The sequence below is a fragment of the Magallana gigas genome, chromosome 8, assembly GCF_963853765.1.
Source record: "Magallana gigas chromosome 8, xbMagGiga1.1, whole genome shotgun sequence".
In the NCBI taxonomy this organism is placed as follows: domain Eukaryota; kingdom Metazoa; phylum Mollusca; class Bivalvia; order Ostreida; family Ostreidae; genus Magallana; species Magallana gigas.
In genome coordinates this window covers 4638583-4660814 of record NC_088860.1, presented here as the reverse complement: position 1 = coordinate 4660814, position 22232 = coordinate 4638583, and the positions used below count along the sequence as shown (strand labels likewise).

Sequence of the window (22232 nt, the reverse complement as noted above, 5' to 3'; positions counted from 1 at the left end):
TAATAGCATTGCAAGTACCAGACCTACCTACAGGATTGCAAGTACCTAGTCCACCTATAGGATTGCATGTACCATTACTTATAGGATTGCATAAAACAGATCCACTACTAAATTCTAATTATAGTAACTCATTAATTTGCCAATAGTATTTTTCCTGATCTAACCTTATAATACAATGTATCAGTTATTACTACTTAAGGACCATGTCCACTGCAGTAGACCCATTAATAGTATCATGTACCAGACTCACTCATACTTGGTCATGTTACGCTTTATTATAAAGTGACTTTATCAATATCTCAATCCCCAATCGACCACTCAACCACTGAGCCCTTTACCAGGCCAAAGAACCTCCAATGTTCTCCATAGCTCACAAGGTGGTACAAACAACTGATGACATCAGTATTACTTCCTGTTTAAGACGCTCCACTCAGAAATAATTACCTTAATTGTCAATTCTTCCTTTTATAATCAATAGAAAGGTATTGATTCTGTCATCATTGTTCAGGGAATGAGAGAACAAAATGATTTCTTTTTACACCTGAATGCCTACCTGTCTATACCTGACTGAACTATCATCAATTATTCATAGTCGAACCATGCAGGCATGTTTTTTTACTTGAAGATTTTGTTTTATACTCAAGCAACAATGCATAATTACAAGACTAATTCGTTTTAGCACAACAAAATACATAAATATATACTGCTGACCAAGTTTAATAAAATCCTATTTGTTTTAAGAACTACATGTATCCTTGGTGTATCATAAGTGTTATAATTTAAACCATTGGTTTTGCTGTAGTGTTTACCAGTGGTCTTGACATTTGACATGTTTGAAAGAAATTCAGATAAATGTAGTCTTGCTTCAAGTAATACAGAGTAATTAGATTTTTTAAATGTCACAACTTTAATGTAAATACAGTCTGGACTATACTGAATAAACAGATCTTGACTTAATATAATTATAAACCTAAAAACAATTCATTGAAGTAATTTAAAAATGAAGAAAAGTATTTCAAATATAAATTTCATTTTGATTTTAATGTTTTCCTTGTAGATATTAATAAATGTTCTAGATCATATATCAGTACTAAAAGCTCAAAAGGCAAAAGAATAAAAAAAACTGTAGCAAAAGTTGACTTTTAAAGTACACATTAACTTATTAAATTGTGCGCGTACTTTAACTGAGGGTTACTAATTCATCACACGTCCAGGAAATAATGCTTGACAAACTTATAATAAAGATAGTAGCATTTACTAAAATATGTTCAATCATTTACTAAAATATGTTGAATCATTTACTAAAAAATGTTATATTATAGTGAAACCCAATTTTTTTTCACTTGGGCACACCAAAATCAGAATTGCGTGACATTCTCTTCATCTCTGTCACACAGAATGATATCCCTAGATCTAAAAGCTTTGTACAGGTTAACCTCACCTCCAATTAGTCGTACAGAAAGTAAAACCTAAATTGATTTTTATTATGTTATACAGTAAACTGATGTTGCTTGCCTGGAAATCCCCTTGTCAATGGTTTTACAGCTGTTGTAAATTTTATAATATTATTTTAAGTGTTTGTAATATCATCATTGTACGTAACAAGTTTGTCCCCCTTAATTGGAGCAACTTTAATGATTTTGTTGTGTACACCTGGGTTGTCTCTAAAAATTGAAGTAGAAGGGAGAAATAAAAAAGTAGAAGGGGATCTGAAGGTCTTGCTTACAGCTAGATTGTGTTTGAAATGCAATAATAGCTGGGTAATTACGTCACTTTAGGCGGGGGAATTCCCCCCCTCCCGGGTCTTAGAGACAACCCTGGTACACAGTATTATATACACAAACAGTAAACAGTGTACTTGAATTATTTTAAAAAGCACTACAAGGTCTTCATTTACGGCCAGTGAATCTCTATCTAGGTTATTAAATGCATGCATGATTTTAAGTAAATCTGAATAATCAGTTCATTCAACATTAAGGAATCTTTTTTGTTGTGATGAGGTATTACATTACAGATGAACTTGTGAGCAGATAGCGTTTTCTACACAATCTAAAATATGTGCCTGAATTAATTACGTCCTGATTGGATGTAGGCTTGATACTAGTACACACTTCAGATGAATGATCTGACTGAATTCAGCACTCCCATGATAACCTTGTCAGCATACTTTAATAGAACATTCAGGGCAACAATTAACATCAATGTTCTTGTTGCAATGCATGTTATGTAGGGCAAAAAAGAGATGTGTCTGTCCATTACACTCCTCACTTATCCCGTGAATGCTATCAAGACAAGGATATCGAAGGCAAAACTACACCTACCCAGTAAATGCTATCAGGACAAACAGAATGATGGCAAATGTTCTTCTTTTGCAGTCAGCCTTAACATCTTCATTGTGTTGCATCATTTTCCCTCCACAGTTGCTACAGCAACATCGACAGCAACAGAAGCACAGTCCAATCAGAGGGAAGATGAAAATGAAGAGGAAGCCGATGACGATACAGGCTCCATATCCTCCAAACTGCTGCAGATACTGAAACATATACCAAAAGATGTCATACTGTAACAGATATTATGTCATACATTACTGTAACAGGTATAAAAGGATGTCATACTGAAACAGATATTTAAGATGTCATACTGAAACAGATATCTAAGATGTCATACTGAAACAGATATCTAAAATGTCATACTGTATCAGTTATCATAAGATTTCATAATGTTTTAGATGCCATACTGTCACAGATTTCATAAAAGGTCATACTGTAACAGATACCATATTTCATACATTACTGTAACAGATATCATAATATTTCATTACTCAACAGATATCAAAAGTTGTCAAACTGTAACAGATATCATAATACATCTATAGTAATAAAACCAGACATATCCTCCAAATAGATTTTGTGCAAAATAAGGAAACTAGTACAAGATATAGTATATATATTATCAGATTTAATGCGATACCTTTGTGACACCTTTGGTGTGATTTTCACAATAGTGTCACAATCAATTCATTCAGCTACATCAAGCATAAACAATACATACTGCCTGTGTTTAACTTTTTGATTAGTCAACTCTTTTCTTAGACGAATTAAATTACTTATGCACAATTATGCAATGCCAAAGCTTATGGATTTCTCAGAACAGCTTTGGCCCGACTATTATTGACTCTCCCCTTGTATTCAAATGATATGCAATATACTTTCTGTTTCTCTCCCTACCCTCAGGCTCTCTCTTGCTCTCTGTCTGTCTGTCTGTCTGTCTGTCTCTCTCCACACTCACTGTAAGCAGGTGTTTAGCCATGGTCCAGAGCACGCATTAGCTTTTTCATAAATGGGTGAATATTGTACATGGTTTGCGACAATGGCGTTAAACAAAATGTAAAGTTGCATGTACTCTACCTTTATTTCATGTATATAAATGTATTATGTACATGTATTACCTACTAGTATGTACTTACCATTCGAATTAATTGAGATGAATTTTCAATTTCTACACCTTTCAATCAGCAATTGAAAGTCAATAAACAAATTGAATAATATGAATCAAAGAACTTGGGACGAAAATGGAAGTTGCAAAGGGGTATATACATGTACGTAGAACTGAGCCATCTTCGCTAGGCAAGTATCCCATTTGTTTATGCTACTCTTACCCTATAACATTATGTTTAGATAATCTATACCCCAATGTCCTCGTAAATTTTACCACAGATGGTATTTCTTCACTTGTCACTAAAAACAGAACAAACTTATAGTGACACATTTAACCCCATAGTACTTCTTTGATTGCATCATATCCATTGGCTAAATTCAAACTTTTAGAGGGTGAATGAGAAGTTTTCCACTTCATATACCCAGGGTTGTCTCTAAAAAGTGAAGTAGAAGGAAGAAATAAAAAAATAGAAGGGGGTCTGGGGGTCTTGCTTATAGCTACATTGTGTTTGAAATGCAATTATAATTGTTGGGTAATTAAGGCATTATAGGCGGCGGAATTCCAATATCATGTATATGCACATCTTCTTATTTTCCAAAGTATATCATACATGTCTTTGTTAATGTGAAACCAACCAATAAATTAATAATCAAATATACGTGAAATCCATGAATAAATTCGAATAGAAAAATGATAAATCCTGCAATTTGAAACTCACATCAAACTGATTTAATCTAAAGTTTTTAAATGTGTTGACTTTAAATTTAATAGTTCTGAATAAACACTAGTCTACCTCCTTTGCAGTAAAAATTACATTTTAAAATTTAAAGCAATTAAGACTTGATCCAAATATATGCTAAATAAATGTGCTTCCAATTATATATTGAATGGATTGATAACAAAAAATGACATGCATTTTAAATTTGATTTTGTACAAGGAAGCTAAAAATTTGTAAACTTAGGAGTGCCAGGAGTCAATAACAAGAGGCCCAAAGGGCCACATCGCTCACCTGAGCACCACTGGCTTTATATGGGCGTTCAAAGGATATTGTGCCATATGGCCCCTCGGTAGATTCACCAAAAATGAATATCTGAATTTTACACTTATTTTTTGCAAATACTTAATCTTTGACATATTTACCTTTATGGAATACTATTTTTACCGAAAATAAGATCATATGCAATATAAATAAGTAAATTTTCAGTTGGTGTTCACAGTTAACTTCCAGTTCCCTTAAAGTTTATTTTAGCCCCCCCCCTCCCCCAATCACTTTATAAAACGATTAAAATACATGAAAGCATAAAGGTACATTTTCTCCCTCCACTACTTACTAGTCATTGTATTTTATTTTTAAAAATCCTATATGTGAAAGAAGAAAAGTGTACCTCAATGCATCAGAATGAATGTGCTCAATTCTTCAAATTAACATTGAAAAATTTAATTGGCCTTCTCTATTATAAACGATTGTCGTTTACCAGGCATGAATTCATTTCGTATGACGTTTCATATCCTTACTCACTTGACTGATGAATAAATTTAACTGAAAAAATGTTGTCACATATGTTAAAGAGCTATAATTCAAATTAATGTATTGGCAGGCATGTTGCACTATTGTACTAAGGCCCACCCATTATTTTCATCTTTATCAAAAAACAACAAATGTCTACAAACAAAGATGATTTACTGTTGCAAATTTTTTTTAGGAACAACGATAATGCTTTTATCCTCATAATAAAAATGTGTCAGGACTATGGAAACTGTTTAAAAGACGTCGTTTTTATTTACTTGTGTTCGATTTTATGCAATTCATGGTTTAAGAAGGTGCACTGGAAAGTAGTTACAGCATATCATCCTTTTAGCAAGACATTTCTATTGATCAACCAAAATTTCAACGTCAATCGTAGAATTATAAGCAAGATACATAGCTAGGTCTGAGTTATGTTTCTGTTCACGAGTTTATTACATTCAACTTAAAGGGGCATGGTCACGATTTTGGTCAAAAATTTTTTTTTTTATTTTAATGTTTACAATGCTCTAGAAAGGCATTTTTAATAGGCAACCAAAATTTGAGTGTCATCTGATGAGTTATAGGCGAGTTACAGAGCTTATAATTATTCGCTATGTAAACAAAGCGTTTGTTTACATTTTGAATGTTGGAGTGAAAATTCCAGTTTTAGACCTAAAATGAATGTGTTTATCGTTAGGAACTGTTTATATATGCTTAAAATGAATAATAAGACAGACAAACCAGCTTTAAAAGATTTTTTAATGGTATATTGAACCTATGTAAACAAAAACAGGGCACGAGCCTTGTTTACATTACGAAGAATTGTAAGCCCTGTATCTTGCTTAAAACTCAACGATTGGCACCCAAATTTCATTTGATCATTAGAAATGCATTCCTAAAGCATTGCAAATAATAAAAACAGAAAAATAAAATTTGACCAAAATCGTGACCATGCCCCTTTAAGATTTTTAAACTTGGTATTTCCTATTCAGCATAGCATAGGTAATTAAGATCATATCTTCCGGTAAAAAATAGTGTAATATATATTTCCTAGCTATCTTAGCAGTTAAACTTAATGGGTTGTTATGTTATGGGAAAAAACCAACCAATCTCTGAAAATTATAAAACTCAGTCTTTATTCATAATTTATAACAAATCCATGATATAATGTTCTTAATAACTTCCCCATGAACCTATGAAAAATTAATAAGAAATGTTTCCTTGAAAACTATTTAAACGATTCTACAGTCTCCATGACGACAATTATGTAATATTGCTTTCCGTCAGAAACTTTACAAGGTTTAAGGAATAAGACAAGTTTTATAAATCTTGATATTTTTGTCATTTCACGCTTACAATAAAAATTCCTTGTACATAAAAAAATTGAAGCTCATATTTATTCAAGACTCAGTTCACTCAACATCCATTTTCCACATTATAAAACAGTGATCGATGTATTGTTAACCAGGTACTCAAAGCTAGGCAGAAGTCTTAAATTGTATTTAAAGAATCTAATAGCACATAAATCATAACTTACATCTTTAATCCTATTATTAACATGACTAATGTACTATGATATCATCAAATTTGATAAACTGCATCACAGTAATAGTTCCCTATAGATGTAAACTATATATTTATATAGATCACAGTAATTCTTCCTGTTTTTAGTGTGCTACTTTAACAATGTATTGTAGCGCAGAGAAGTACCCTATTAATGCCTAAATGGCCATTAATGGGATAAAAACCGCTCCAATACCCTTAAGCAAAATGCCACTGAAATACCCTTAAGCACACTTACATTCATGTAGTTTGCAGTTATGTCAGTCATAAGAGTACCATCAATTGCTTTCTCCATCAAATCTGCAAAAGAAAACAATTGCATCATGTCGCATTTCTAACATACCCAAATGTAGACTTTGAGGTGGTATGAGACACATGTCGATATTAATGTGGATAAAAAACACTTTAATCAAAATACTTTTACAGGTTTAGAATTTTCAAATTTTACAATATTTGACCCAAAAATGCTTTAAAAGAATTTTTGGAAAGGTAAAAATTATTAAAGCCCCAGCGGGATTCGAACTGCACGATAATTTACAGATTCAAAGTTAATGCTCAGATGCTCTAACCCATTTTGCTAAGGCCGAAAAAAAAAATATGCGTGTTTCCTATTTCATCAAATTTTAAAATAGGGTAGGTAGGTTGGCTTTTTTTTTTTTTTTTTTTTTTTAAATGAGCTTTTAAGTTTTCCCCTTTCCTAGCATATGATTTTTCTATACAATAAGAATGTATTTTACAGGTGGAGCAATCATGGATAGAGACAACTGTTAAAGAATTAAAGCTTTCTTAAATCTAAGGTTTATTAATTTGGAATGTATACGAAGATTTTATTTTCATGTAAATAAAAAATATAAATATGCCAGCCACTATAAATTAACAGATTATAATACTCATTACCACAAATATATCATTAATTGGTTATTAGTTCTATTTTCCTGGTCAACTGACATAACAGTAAACATTAATATCGTAACTGTAAGTGTTGAATTCAGAAACAGAGGAAATTCTGGTTGATTAGACGAGAGCCTTAGAATCAAATCTTTTCAATAATTCAAAAAAAAAATTTAAAAAAACCATAATTAATGGTTTAAGACTAAATTTAAAAATTTCATTTGCAATTGAGCTGCAGCATTTTAGAATCATATTTATAATGTGAATGATTGTTGGGCCTATTCACAGACTTAAGATGTCTGCAGTCTCCACACCCAGAAATATAAAAAAAAAACTTTGCCTCTGCTTTTTTCTTGTACATCTTTATATCAATTTTTAACACATCACTGCCCTATGAAACTATTTATTGCATTGATAATTTAGCTAAAATAACCAAGGATAACTTTCATCCATACTGTCAATCTGCACTTAGAAATCTTTAAAACGCTTTGATGAGTGGTGTTTTCTATTGAATAGTTACAAGCGTTTTTTGAACTCTGATTTGTAAGACTCTTTTGTTTAAACCAATTACGGTTGGTAATCTGGATTTGGAATAAAAAGTGTTAGGGTCGGCGCATAAAAAATAGGGTCGGTCGGGAAACCGGAAACACACATATTTTTTTTTTGGCCTAAACTGTTAGGTAACAATTTAGAGAAAGAAAAATTTCATAAAATCATTCTTGATTTTCTTTGTTTATTTCAATAGTTATACGTACGTCACACTATGGAAGTGTCCCATATAACACCTTAATGTCTAAATACACAACTAAATTTTCACTTTTTATTCTCTTTTCAGTATCTTATATATATCTACAGATTAAGCATTTTTAAATTTTCCGAGAATTTTGGGGTTTTCTACAATGTATTAATTCCCAGCAATGACAGCATTGGTAATTTAATAATTATAATAACTTAATATATTTAAATATGAAATCAAAAAATGAAGAGCGTCATATTTTGACTGCTTTACATTTGGTAATGTGATTATGCATATACCAAGATTATTAAGATACTTACCCCATGGAACTCCTAAAGGAAACACCGCCCCGTTAATAAAAGACTTGGCAAAATTGTTGAGGGGTGCCAGCCCTGAGGAATCGTATTCGATATCCCCTGCTTTGTATGAATCAAAGCTAGGCAGTGGAGCCCATTTGATAGAACTGTTAGCATTGGCTGTGTTTCCCCCGGAATCTGTGAGGGTTGCTGGAGTTAATACTGGATCATCACAGTATCCCAAATTAATCCAAGCCAACAGGATAACTATTCCTGTCCAATGTCTGACCACTCTCCCCATGGTTAATCCACTAAATCCAATGTCTATATATATATATATAGCCTTCACGATGTCACACGTTTCATCACAGTATTTCTAATTAGGTTCTCTAAGAAATGATCACAGATGCCTTGATTTACCTGAAAATAACGAAAACAAAAAAATCAATACCAGGTAGGAGCTATGCATCCTCTCCTCCTCACCGAGGCTGGTGTAGTCACCTTATAATTTGAAATCAATCATACAGTGCCTGGAAACACAATCAACAAGTGCCAGGGAAGTCCCCATGTATTCTCTGAAACAAGAACATTTAGGCCTAAAAAGAAAGCTGTGTTTAAGGTAACCCGACCTAAGCTACAAAAATGCCATGATCCTACCATTTCTAGATATCTGTTTTTATCCAATTGTGAGTTTTATATTATTTCTATTAAAAAATCTGTTTTTAAATATGACAAAAACAAACATTCTTAGGATTCATGCAAAAAAGAATATGATAAGATAAAAAAAAAATCCCTACCTTAGTACCAGGCTAGCCTAATTTTTTCATCAGTGTTACCCTAAACATACATATTTTTTTTATAGGCCTTACTAGACGTTTATCACATACAGAATATTAACCGACTGGTACTTAAACCAATGTTCTCAGAATCTCTCCTCATGTATATTAAATCCCATATTCATATACTTGTAGTAGGTATTGCACATTAGATCAGTCTTTTGATACAAACTGAATGTATAGGTAAAGTAGAAGGTGTACAATTCTGACCACATAACACTACTTCTTGCATCAAAGAAGGTCTTCACCATGATTACCTGTGTATTCAATCTTGTGTATAGGAAAGACAAACCATATTTACACTTACTGTAACTGCACTGTTGAGGTTTTTCTTCAATAAAATGAGTCAATTTCTGTTATCCGTTGTCATGCGTAAGAAATATATTCAATTTTAAAAATTGAATCAGTCATCTGATATTGTGTAACCTCAAGATCTAGAACTTTAGTCTCGAATCCATTTAATGAATAATGCATTAAATTAGCATTTCATTATTGTGATCATTATATTGTGTAAACAAGCTTATCTTTTAAAAAGAATGATGAGCTAGCGCTGTAGCCATCATAAAGCAAGGAAGCAGATTTCTAACACATTGGTTTAAATTTCTGAATCGATTAATTAACAATAGGAAGGCACAGCGGTGTACTGGAATTGTGCTGGAGAGGGGTCTCAATTTGGAATTGTGAACCTAGAGTGGGCTTCACATCGGCAATAGCATAGCTCACTGACTGTGCCTTAATCATTATGCATCTACTGTAACTTTAATTTCGAGGTGAAAATTTTCAAGAACCATTGGTACTGTTTTGTAGCAATCATGTCTTCTCGGGCCTTTCCCGCAAGCTCGGAAAACATAACCCAAGTTGTTTTCCGAGCTTGAAGGATTGCAAGATTTTTTTTAATTTTTTTTTGGAAGGGGGGGGGGATGTTAGTGGATTTCAAAGGTTCCAAGAGAGGGGGATTGTATTGTGACAGGGGCACTCTTCTGGAGTTGTTCTGAATACTTACTGATCACTATAGTGATTGGAAATTGAAGAAAGATCATAATTTAGTTATCTGCAATAATCATACATAGGAAAATCATTCAAAATATTTCAACAATGATATATGCATTTTAGCCTTAGCTACATGTACATTCATCCACTAGAATGAAGAACGTCCAGTTTTTCTTCCTTGATTAATTGGTGGGTATGAATTAAACATTTTCTCAAGATAATAGATTAGAATGGTCTTTGACATAATATTATGTTATTATTTTGTGTATTTGAATAAAATATTTCAAATAATTAATTTCACGGGTGTTTCATATAAAAAATTCCTTTTAAAAGTAAAACATACTTTGACTAAGCTGTAGGTCTGTAGCTCCCGGTCTGAAAAAATTTGAATGGACGACCTGGGAGCTACAGTGCCTCCCATAGTAAAAAACTGCAATTTACGGCGCACAAAAAATTGCACTAGTATTGGACTGAAGAACTTTTTTGTTTTGAGAAATCCTTTTTGTTTTGAGAAATCTTTTAAATCTTTAAAGTTTTTTTGACAAAAATTGGCCGAGAACACATACTGATATTTTTTTAAGAATCGATTCAGAATTATCTCCTCTGTTTTTGTGTTGAGTATGATTAATTTCGTCTGAATCGTTTAAAAGTTTGGAGCATAGTTTTGAAATGCATTTCTCGGTTAAAATGTGCATTTTACTATATATTTCATTGAAATGGCGTTGCTTGATTTTATTAATGACACTGTATTTGAAACACGATAACCTTATTACCGCGCAGACGAATCTTAAATAAATTTTAGAAATAAAACAATAAAACCTATGGATCACGTGGACAAATTTTCAAGGTAGGTTTTCTCACAAGCAGGTAAACCCGCGAGCTACCTTAAGCTATTCAGAGTAGCTTCATTTAGCTATTTTGTCATACATTTTTCTTAAATGTGTAATTATTTCAGTATGTATAAAAAATCGCACTTTAGTGCAGTGATATAATTTTCAACTTTGAACTGTTCTGTAAACAATGCATGTAAAGATTACTCATAAGTTTGCGTCTCCTTAAGAGACTTTGCACTAAAAGTTTTGAGGCAACTGATTCATGATCGCACAGTTATACTTCTTGAATGAAATATAAAGGAGGTCAGTCATGGTAATTGGTAAACAAGATAATTGATTGGTAATAATTTATCACAATGAGAAGAAATCATACTTATCCACGCCTCATTGCACACAATGTGGTGAACAGTTACCCAAACAATGGAAATATATTTTTTCCTTAAAAGTGTTTAAAAGCTGCAGTGTTAAAACTATCTTTAATTTGGATCAAGTTTATAATGGTCAAAGGTGCAAATATGAGTATAGCAAGTTAATTGCGATTTTTCGTCCATTTCTTACAATAAATATTTTCTTCAAAAACTGCATATAAATTGCTTTATTAAGCTATTTTGAATAGCTTTATAAAGCTATAAAGCTTTTTCAAGCTACATAGTACATACAGTATATATTGTAGCTAAATCAAGAGATTGTACGTACTGGACCTGCATACCGTGACCAAGCTACGCTCAGGTCACCCCGGGTCCGTAGAACATCTGTCATTTTACCAATATAACATTCTATCTAGGTTGTTACTAGCTGCAGGTCTGTAGCTCCCAGTCTGAAAAAATTCGGATAGACGACCTGCTACAGATCTGCAGCTAGGTTGTTACGAACTTGCAGATAGTTTTTTTTTGCATGAGCAGATGAGTTATAATAACAGTATACAATGTTGTTCAAAACCCATATAGAATAAACAATGCAGCCTCAACCTGTAGAAACACCAAAGTTTTACCTGGCGGAACACATTCACATAACGCTTATCGGATTGGGTTTCATCTTCTCGCGCGTCGTTGGATTCACCAACTAAATGAAAGAACCAAAACAAAAAAAAAACAGATTCCAAAAATTCCCGGATAATAAAACTTCCCTGATTATAATTTTTAGAGACGATTGACTTAACTCGTTATTACGAGTTAGAATCTCGTCATATATAACGGGTAAGTTTCTCATTATAACGAGTTAAATAGTGTCTCGTATTTAACGAGTTTTAAAAAAAAAAAATTTTTAAATTGGCGGATCGGGGGGGGGGGGGGGGGGGGGGGGAGGGGTTTCCCCTTTCTCTGGGACAAATGATTTTTTTAAAAACGTTTAATGCCCATTTAAAGGCAATTTTCCTCATTTATAATGGAAATACTGGAGTTATCTCAAATAAATGCTTTTAAAATTGCTTATTTCAAGAATTTCGTTAATTTTGTTCTTATATGAAAAAAAACCCTATCGATTTTTTTTTTATCGAAATAAAGCACATTGTACTCCCCTTCAGCATCTGGTGTTTACTACATTGAGTAAACATGTGGAAAATTAAAGAAAAAATACATAAAATTAAGCAGTATCGCTAAAAACACAACGTCTACAATGTATTTTCTACTCTATAGATTTCTTTTCTTTAAGAATGATTTTACATGTAGTTCATACAGTGTTGAATTGACAAGCCATCGAATAAAACGACGTTCAAGTACGAGTACATGCATTCGTTTTACTTTAAATTAACGTATATTAAGTAATTAAAATAGATGAGTTTTACTTCGTTTCATACGAAAAATGCAAAGAAAATTACATGACCCGCTTATGCGGGTTATGCTATTTTTCTGGAATGCTAGCTACTTTCATACCCACATGAAACACAAAAGAAAGCCTTTTTTTGGTTTCCGAAAATCGGAAATTCTGTTACAAAAACACCGTGTAAAGGGTTTATATGTAAACCATTATAAAAATGCCCAACTTTTCAAAACTTTTCTAAATATGATCGCATCTATACTAGTGTCGGATGATGTAGCGCACCCATTACAGAGGTCACATCAAGTTCCCTGGGACGACAATTGCCTATCCTATCATTTAGACCTTTGTTGAAGAAGGCAATAGATAGAAATCAAAATCGATTAATAGTTCAGAATTTAAAAACATCAAAGACAAAAAAAAATTAACAAAATATCCATTTTTAATATAGTTTGTCGTAATTAGCCTGAGTTATTTTTTGTTTCTTAGTGTTTCTTTTCTGTCAAGCATAGAGGCACTTTCTCATTGCTGGAGACGGGTTTCTTGAGGCTAGATATTATGCAAATCTTCCTTACCTAAACCAAAACGGCAAAACGCTCAATAATGCAGTGCACTCTGCTGTTGAAATAGATGTGAAATAGATAGTGATAAGATAAATGTTTATTAAATACAGATGTATACGCACGGAAAACGTTAAAAAAAATCCTCGTTTTTTGACAAATAATGAATTTTGCACATATGGGTTTTCATCAAATGGACCCCCCCCCCCACACCTTTTCCAAATTGCTGGATCCGCCTCTGATAAGCCTATTTGGCTAAGAGCAAGGTTTTATATTCATCATTTTTTTCGCAGGAAACGCGTTCCAAAGTAGAAATAATCGTGATAACTATATTTTTTATTCCTTTTTATGCATGAACAGCAGTGAAGTTCACCTGGCTGTCAAAATGAAAACGGGAGAGGGCGATCTACAGTTATGTACGGAATTTGTGCCAATCCCAATTGAAAATTATGTTCAATCAAATCAATTAAAACGGTGCTACGTGTTCCGACCTTCATAGTGACAGACTAAAAATAGTCATGACAAACTGAATCAGCAGATTAACGCAATATGAGATGGTGTTTATACAAACAGGCCCTCGAAACTATGTACCGACCATACTTAGGTTGCAAATCCCCCACAACGGATAGATTTAAAGAAACTTATTGTGATACTATTCAACCATAACAATGTAATGATCAACAACATCCCTATCATGGAGCTTTAAGTAAATTTGTGCAACTTCTAGAGCTACATTAACAAAATTTAGGTCATTCTAGATTTTAATTCATTGCAAATTGTATAAGAATATACGTAAGTAGACTCACTGAGTCTGCTAAATGTCTTAAAACATGATCAAATGTAAGGTAGCCCAAAGTTAATTCTATATTTAAAGTCATCTTCAAAATACCAAACCTACTTGTAAGAGGGAGGGCGATGTAATTAAAACAAACAAAATTTCAAAAAAGTGATTTGTATTTATTTTATATATTAATTCAAGCTACATTTAGACTAGCTGTTTAAGATCTTTTCTTGTCAGTTTTAAAGACCATCCCATTGAGTATCCGAGTGTAATCCTTGATGTGCCTTAAGCACTTCGTATTTCTACAGACTGCAGTATTTTAGTTGCAAAAAGTAAAATCAAACATGTGAGGAAAACATAACGTTAAAAATTGGGGTTTGCTTGATTATATTAAACGACGATTTCTCATAAACCTGTGCGTGGTCTTAAACATGGAATAAACTTTGGACCGCCTAAATTTGTAGTGGTAGGTAACAAGAAAAGACAATACGTACAAATACACGTGATCTTAAGCTTAGACACGGCATTACACATTCATTGAAAAAAGAATATAAGCATGCAAATAAAATTGACATAAACGGTCCGATAGAACTTTACATGATTTTAATTTAATTAATTCATTTTTTTTTCTATATTTTTAGCAATAATTGGGATTGACTTGATTGCCTTCTTCTGTCTCCACATTTGTATAATCAAACACTGGTTATCTTTTTTTCTTCTTTCTTTTTTTTTTTTAATAAATTTTTCCCAAAAGCATAGTTCCTATCAAATAATCCACATGCGTACACAAAAGCCTTGAAATAGTCAAGATAAACGCTTTGAATAAATAATTTCATCTCAGTAGCAAAATGTCATTTAAAAACCCAGATAATGGTGCTTTGCAGCCAAATAAATCATAGAATGAAATAACTGGAAAAATCGCCTTGAAGGTTTTTCCTTTCTTCGAAATGACAACAATAGCTAAAAGAAAACCTGAACAAGAAATGAAAATAGCCATTACTTGATCAGGGAAGTTTTTACAATAACCACGTGTCAATTTGATTGTTTGGTTGTTTTGTTTATACTTTGTGTGGTTTTTTTTTTTCTAAACAAACGTCGCGGGTCTGCATTTTAACAAGTCAGGACAACTTTCCTTAACAATTTTTTATGCTTATGCGAATCTACATGTATATTACTTCCTCGTCACACACAATGAACACGGGTCTCGAGGGTCCAAGAATGTGGCGTAATTAGGGATTAACAGACCTATTGTTTCCCGTTACTTCATATAGTGGCGTCCATGTCAAAACATGCTTCATGTCCATACAAAGACATGTATATAACAAACTGACTCTAACACCCAAAAACAGAGAGAGAGAGAGAGAGAGAGAGAGAGAGAGAGAGAGAAATTTCGAGATTTTGATAATAAATTGTTGAAGATACATATTAAGCTTTAATGTTTTACCAGTTATTATTCCGATTTTAAAATAAATAACGGTTTACGAAACGTTAGACCACAACGACTTTTCTAAATACTACAAAAGAGGTTCTCACCTTTTACTAAATGTATCATCCAAATTTCACACAGAGCAATTGCAATGCGCATATGTTGGCGGCCTCACTTGTCTAGCTTGTCTTTCCGATCGTCTATCTGAACAGAGATTTCATCGTTTGTCTAGCTGTTATTTTAAAAATTGAACACGTACCCGGCTTCATTACTGCATTGATTGACAATTATCCAGCATTGGAATGTAGTCATTTAATAGGGTACTAAGAATTTAAGGTATTCGATGTATAACGACCATATTTTGTAGCTAATAAATGAATGGTCCGATTTTCTTAATTATGATATCAAATAAAAATATTCCACCAAAGGAATTTTCAAAATTTTGATTATGGTCCAACTAATTACATCTTCAAATTTGCATTGAAGTCTATGGGCAATTTATGTTTTATTAAGATATTTTAAAAAGTTAATTAAATTTAAATTCTCTTGGTTAATACGTGCATAAACTTTCTCTTTATTGAAATATGAAATAAAATGAATCATTTACCGCAGATATTTTGACGAAATCAAAATTTTCTTCTTTTTTTTTTCATCAAGGGGAGATAACTCTTTAAAAATATTTTAGCGCACAATGGCCGGCTCCTTATATGTTGTCAGTCATGTAAACTTGGTTCATTTCACCTTCATTGTTATTTAGCAATACATATTTAACTAGTTTAAAATGGTTCAAAATTGTTCAATATCCCTTCATTATACATTGAATACATTGAATGGGGGGGGGGGGGGGTGCGGTACTATATAACTTCAATATCAATCCTAGTTTCATTATTTTCATATCAATTTTTTACATGCTCTCAAAAAAGTGGGGGGGGGGGGGGGCAACTCCATGATAATTCAATTTTTTATATGTAAATTTAAAAAAATTACTTGCTGCGAGAAAAAGTGGGGGGGGGGGGGGCAGGACCCCCCTGCCCTCCCCCCCTGATGCTACGTGCCTGTGATGTACGGAACTTGTGCCAATCCCAATTGTAAATTATGTTCAATAATATCAATTAAAACAGCGCTACGTCATAGTCACAGACCAAAAATAGCCATGACAAATTGAATCAGCAGATTTGTAACGTTGTTCAAACGCAATATGAGATGGTGTTTACAAAAACAGGCCCTCGAAACTATGTACCGACCATACTTAGGTCGCAAATCCCCCACTCCGGATAGATTTAAACAAACTGATTGTGATACTATTCAACCATAACAATGTAATGATCAACAACATCCCTATTATGGAGCTTAAAGTAAATTTGTGCAACTTCTACAGCTACATTAACAAAATTTAGGTCAAAACATGATAAAATGCAAGGTAGCCCAAAGCTAATCTCATCTTCAAAATACCAAACCTACGAGGGAGGGTGATATAATTAAAACAAACAAAATTTCAAAAAAGTGACTTTGATTCATTTATATTAATTCAAGCTACATTTAGACTAGCTGTTTAAGATCTTTTCTTGTCAGTTTTAAAGACTATCCCATTGAGTATCTGAAGTGTAATACTTGATGTGCCTTAAGCATTTTGTATTTCTACAGACTGCAGTATTTTAGTTGCAAAAAGTAAAATCAAACATGTGAGGAAAACATAACGTTAAAAATTGGGGTTTGCTTGATTATATTAAACGACGATTTCTCATAAACCTGTGCGTGGTCTTAAACATGGAATAAACTTTGGACCGCCTAAATTTGTAGCGGTAGGTAACAAGAAATGACAATACGTACAAATACACGTGATCTTAAGCTTAGACACGGCATTACACATTCATTGAAAAAAGAATATAAGCATGCAAATAAAATTGACATATACGGTCCAATAGAACTTTACATGATTTTAATTTAATTAATTTTTTTTTCTATATTTTTAGCAATAATTGAGATTGACTTGATTGCCTTCTTCCGTCTCCACATTTGTATAATCAAACACTGGTTATCTTTTTTTCTCTTTTTTTTTTTTTTTTTCTTTTTTATAAAATTTTCCCAAAAGCATAGTTCCTATCAAATAATCCGCTTGCGTACACAAAAGCCTTGAAATAGTCAAGATAAACGCTTTGAATAAATAATTTGATCTCAGGTAGCAAAATGTCATTTAAAAACCTAGATAATGGTGCTTTGCGGTCAAATAAGTCATAAAATGAAATAACTGGAAAAATCGCCTTGAAGGTTTTTCCTTTCTTCGAAATGACAACAATAGCTAAAAGAAAACCTGAACAAGAAATGAAAATAGCCATTACTTGATCAGGGAAGTTTTTACAATAACCACGTGTCAATTTGATTGTTTGGTTGTTTTGTTTATACTTTGGGGGGGGGGGGGGGGGTTCTAAACAAACGTCACGGGTCTGCATTTTAACAAGTCAGGACAACTTTCCTTAACAATTTGTTATGCTTATGCGAATCTACATGTATATTACTTCCTCGTCACACACAATGAATACGGGTCTCGAGGGTCCAAGAATGTGGCGTAATTAGGGATAAACAGACCCATTGTTTCCCGTTACTTCTTATAGTGGCGTCCATGACAAAACATGCTTCATGTCCTTACGAAGACATGTATATAACAAACTGACTCAAACACCCAAAAACAGAGAGAGAGAGAAAGAGAGAGAGAGATTTTGATAATAAATTGTTGAAGATACATATTAAGCTTTAATGTTTTACCAGTTATTATTCCGATTTTAAAATAAATAACGGTTTACGAAACGTTAGACCACAACGACTTTTCTAAATACTACAAAAGAGGTTCTCACCTTTTACTAAATGTATCATCCAAATTTCACACAGAGCAATTGCAATGCGCATATGATGGCGGCCTCACTTGTCTAGCTTGTCTTTCCGATCGTCTATCTGAACAGAGATTTCATCGTTTGTCTAGCTGTTATTTTAAAAATTGAACACGTACCCGGCTTCATTACTGCATTGATTGACAATTATCCAGCATTGGAATGTAGTCATTTAATAGGGTACTAAGAATTTAAGGTATTCGATGTATAACGACCATATTTTGTAGCTAATAAATGAATGGTCCGATTTTCTTAATTATGATATCAAATAAAAATATTCCACCAAAGGAGTTTCCAAAATTTTGATTATGGTCCAACTAATTACATCTTCAAATTTGCATTGAAGTCTATGGGCAATTTATGTTTTATTAAGATATTTTAAAAAGTTAATTAAATTTAAATTCTTTTGGTTAATACGTGCATAAACTTTCTCTTTATTGAAATATGAAATAAAATGAATCATTTACCGCAGATATTTTGACGAAATCAAAATTTTCCTTTTTTCATCAAGGGGAGATAACTCTTTAAAAATATTTTAAGGTGCACAATGGCCGGCTCCTTACATGTATATGTTGTCAGTCATGTAAATTTGGTTCATTTCACCTTCATTGTTATTTAGCAATACATATTTAACTAGTTTAAAATGGTTCAAAATTGTTTAATATCCCTTCATTATACATTGAATACCTTAACGGACATGCTTATGAGCAGCATGTTTGTACTGATCAAGGATTATTACTATAGAGTAGGTTTAAGACAATGGCGTTTGAGATGAAGTGATAGATATATGCTCTAAACAAACTTTATATTGAAGCACATTATCTAGATTAAACCTAAATCTTATTTCCCCATTTTTTATGTTTTGAATGTTTAATGTGGGTATTTTTAATGATTTGTCAAAATTTGAAAGTCATAAGAATAATACAGAGTTTGAAATTCTTGTTTTGTAAACAAAGCTGGAGCCTTGTTATTGTTTATAAGTGTTTTATCGGCATACGTTTTTATCATATGTTGCCTTCTTTTAATTGTTGATACTATTATCTAAGAACACATTGAGGCAGGTCATCTTCTAACATTCAAATTTGGCCAGTCATTCAAAATGTGCAAGTAAACCATTTTATACATAAAATATTGAGAGAGAAAAAAATGATCTAAAATCGTCATTTTAATCTCTTCCCGAACTTTACTTGTCCAGATGGTGCGATGTTTTTCTTTAATATTTCTTGACTGGCTTGAAGTGGTGGTAATGTGGTTATCGCAGATATACATGTAACTCTTGTGAACAATATATAAATAGTGTCTGTTTGGAAGAGTAATAGTTGAAATTGACACCCCGAGAAAACCATTGGTTTGGTTTTCTCGGGGTGTCAATTTCAATGGTAACCTTTCCAAACAGGCACTATTTTTTAAAGAGAAATTAGTTGTTTTATGTAGAAATGACGTGAATTCTACGTCGAACCGTACGCGCATAATTTACGCGCATGTAACAATTCGTTGTGTTACCCGTTTGCAAGTCTGTTGCTAATGCTGAAGGAAATAGAACGGACTATCAACTGCGTCTGAACCAATCAGATTTAAGTATTTAACATGAAAATATAATATTATCAGATAAGATTAGCTTCGCCTCCTTAAAATATGACACGCAAAAGTCACAAAAATGAGATAAACTTAGTTGAACAGTCGATAGACGAGATTTATCGGTTCTAAGCTATATGTTGTTTACGGACAGAAAACTTAACGCCGTTAATTTCTGTTTCACATCTTTAAACCATAGTTAACGCGATCATCTATGTTTCAGAAGTGTTGAATAAAATTAATACTGAAATTAAGCATTTGCGATTGGAAAACAAATTTTATCTGATATAATTTCAAGATTTGTGAAACTATGATTAACAGCTTAATTATATAGTTAACGGATGTGAAGTATAATTTACGGATGTGAATCTATATTCATCAGCAAACTCGTTTAAATAAGGAATAAGGAATCATTCTTTGAGTATTATGAGGTGATAATTTTGGTCGGGGCGTGATCAAATCCAATAAAGCCCGAAGGGCTTTATGATAGATTTGATCACGCCCCGACCGAAATTATCACCTCATAATATTCAAAGAATGATTTCTTATTATATTTATATAATTTTTAGCCATCGTACAAATAAATATTTAAATATAAATAAGCAAACCCCGCTGGCGCCTCAATTTGGCGTCATTTGTATCATGGGTTATATAGTACAAAATCGATTCGTAGTGTTATCACAGGCAAAGACACTGGAAAATGTAAATACTGTAAAACACGGTTATAGCGAACAAGCTTATAATGAATTGACGCTTACAGCGAAGTGATTTTCATTCCCCGTGACTTTATTTCATGTTGTAAACTTGACGGATATAACGAATTACGCTTATATCGAAGTACAATTGCCCATCCCTGGGACTTCGTTATAAGTGTGTTATACTGTATGTGTGGTTATACAGATGGAAGCCAAAGATAACGAATCGTTAACTTCAATTTTCCTATTGTTATATTTTTGCTCATGGACTTAAGCGGCGTTTCCGTCTTCCTATTTTCTCGTATCATGGCCTCGTGATCATGTTTTGAACCAAACTTCAAAGTGCACCGAGTCAACAAACCCGGAATCAGAAAATTAGAAAAATTAATTTCCTCTGCTGATTAACACCTTCAAGGAATCTGTGGTTGTGATTGAAAGGAACATGTAATGTCTCATTGTCTGTCCGTCGGCCGTCCGTCTGTCTGTCTGTTTGTCTGTCCGTCTGTCTTCATTTTACCAATAGAACATTCTATCCAGGTTGTTACTAGCTGCAGGTCTGTAGCTCCCGGTCTGAAAAAATTCGGATGGACGACCTGCTACAGATCTGCAGCTATGTTATTACCAACTTGCAGATTAATCTTTTTTGGCATGAGCAGATGAGTTATAACAGTTATTATAATGTTGTTCAAAACCCATATAGACTAAAAACAATGCAGCCTCAATCTGTATAGAGACACCAAAATTTTACCTGGCGGAACACAAATAAAATATACTTCTGCATTTCATTATCGTTTAGCAACATTCACATGCATAATTATTAACGGATTGGGTTTCATCTTCTCGCGCGTCGTTGGATTCACCAAATAAATGAAAGAACCAAAAAAAAACCAGATTCCAAAAATTCCCGGATTGTAGAATAAAACTTCCCTGATCCGACGATTGACTACAAAAGCCGAAAAATGTAATAGAATATTTGACTCGTTATTACGAGTTGGAATCTCGTCATATATAACGGGTAAGTTTCTCGTTATAACGAGTTAAATAGTGTCTCGTATTTAACGAGTTTTAAAAAAAAAAAATTTTTTAAATTCTAAAATAATAAGCAACAAACACTAACGTTAAGAGCAAGATAATAATATATATAATTTCAGGTTTTTTATTCATCATCTATTTCGCAGGAAACGCGTTCCAAAGTAGAAATTATCGCGATAACTATATTTAGGGTCTTCCGTCTTCAGCGGAAGAATCTACTATTATTCTATTGTTTCTTTTTCACTTTTCTTATTATTAGGGTCTTCCGTCTTCAATGTGTTCCCGAGATATTAAGCATCAAAGTCCTGAAGCGAGAGTCTGAGTAGCTCGGTCGTTAGAGTCGTGGACATGTGCCCAGGCGACCCAGATTCAAGCTTCGGGTGCCGAAATTTTTTTTCCTAATTTTTTTTTGCGTTGATTAACAATTTAGTC

General features: G+C 32.9%; 1 protein-coding gene across 10 annotated transcripts in view; it reads right to left on the bottom strand.

Moving 5' to 3' along the window:
- LOC105330586 (prominin-1-A) overlaps nt 1–22232 on the bottom strand; it is a 62650-nt gene that overhangs the window by 24721 nt on the left and 15697 nt on the right. For 4 of the 10 annotated variants that reach the window (XM_066069578.1, XM_066069580.1, XM_066069571.1 and 1 more), the window contains exons 1-4: nt 12083–12230; nt 8457–8852; nt 6748–6809; nt 2322–2533 (exon numbers count right to left, since the gene is read on the bottom strand). In XM_066069578.1, coding sequence (XP_065925650.1) covers nt 2322–2533; nt 6748–6809; nt 8457–8733 — 551 coding nt within the window. In that variant the 5' untranslated portion in view covers nt 8734–8852; nt 12083–12230. Of the gene's footprint in view, nt 1–2321; nt 2534–6747; nt 6810–8456; nt 8853–12082; nt 12231–15720; nt 15824–18465; nt 18563–22232 lie in introns of those variants that run through there. The other 6 variants (XM_066069577.1, XM_066069572.1, XM_066069575.1 and 3 more) reach the window with 3 other exon arrangements.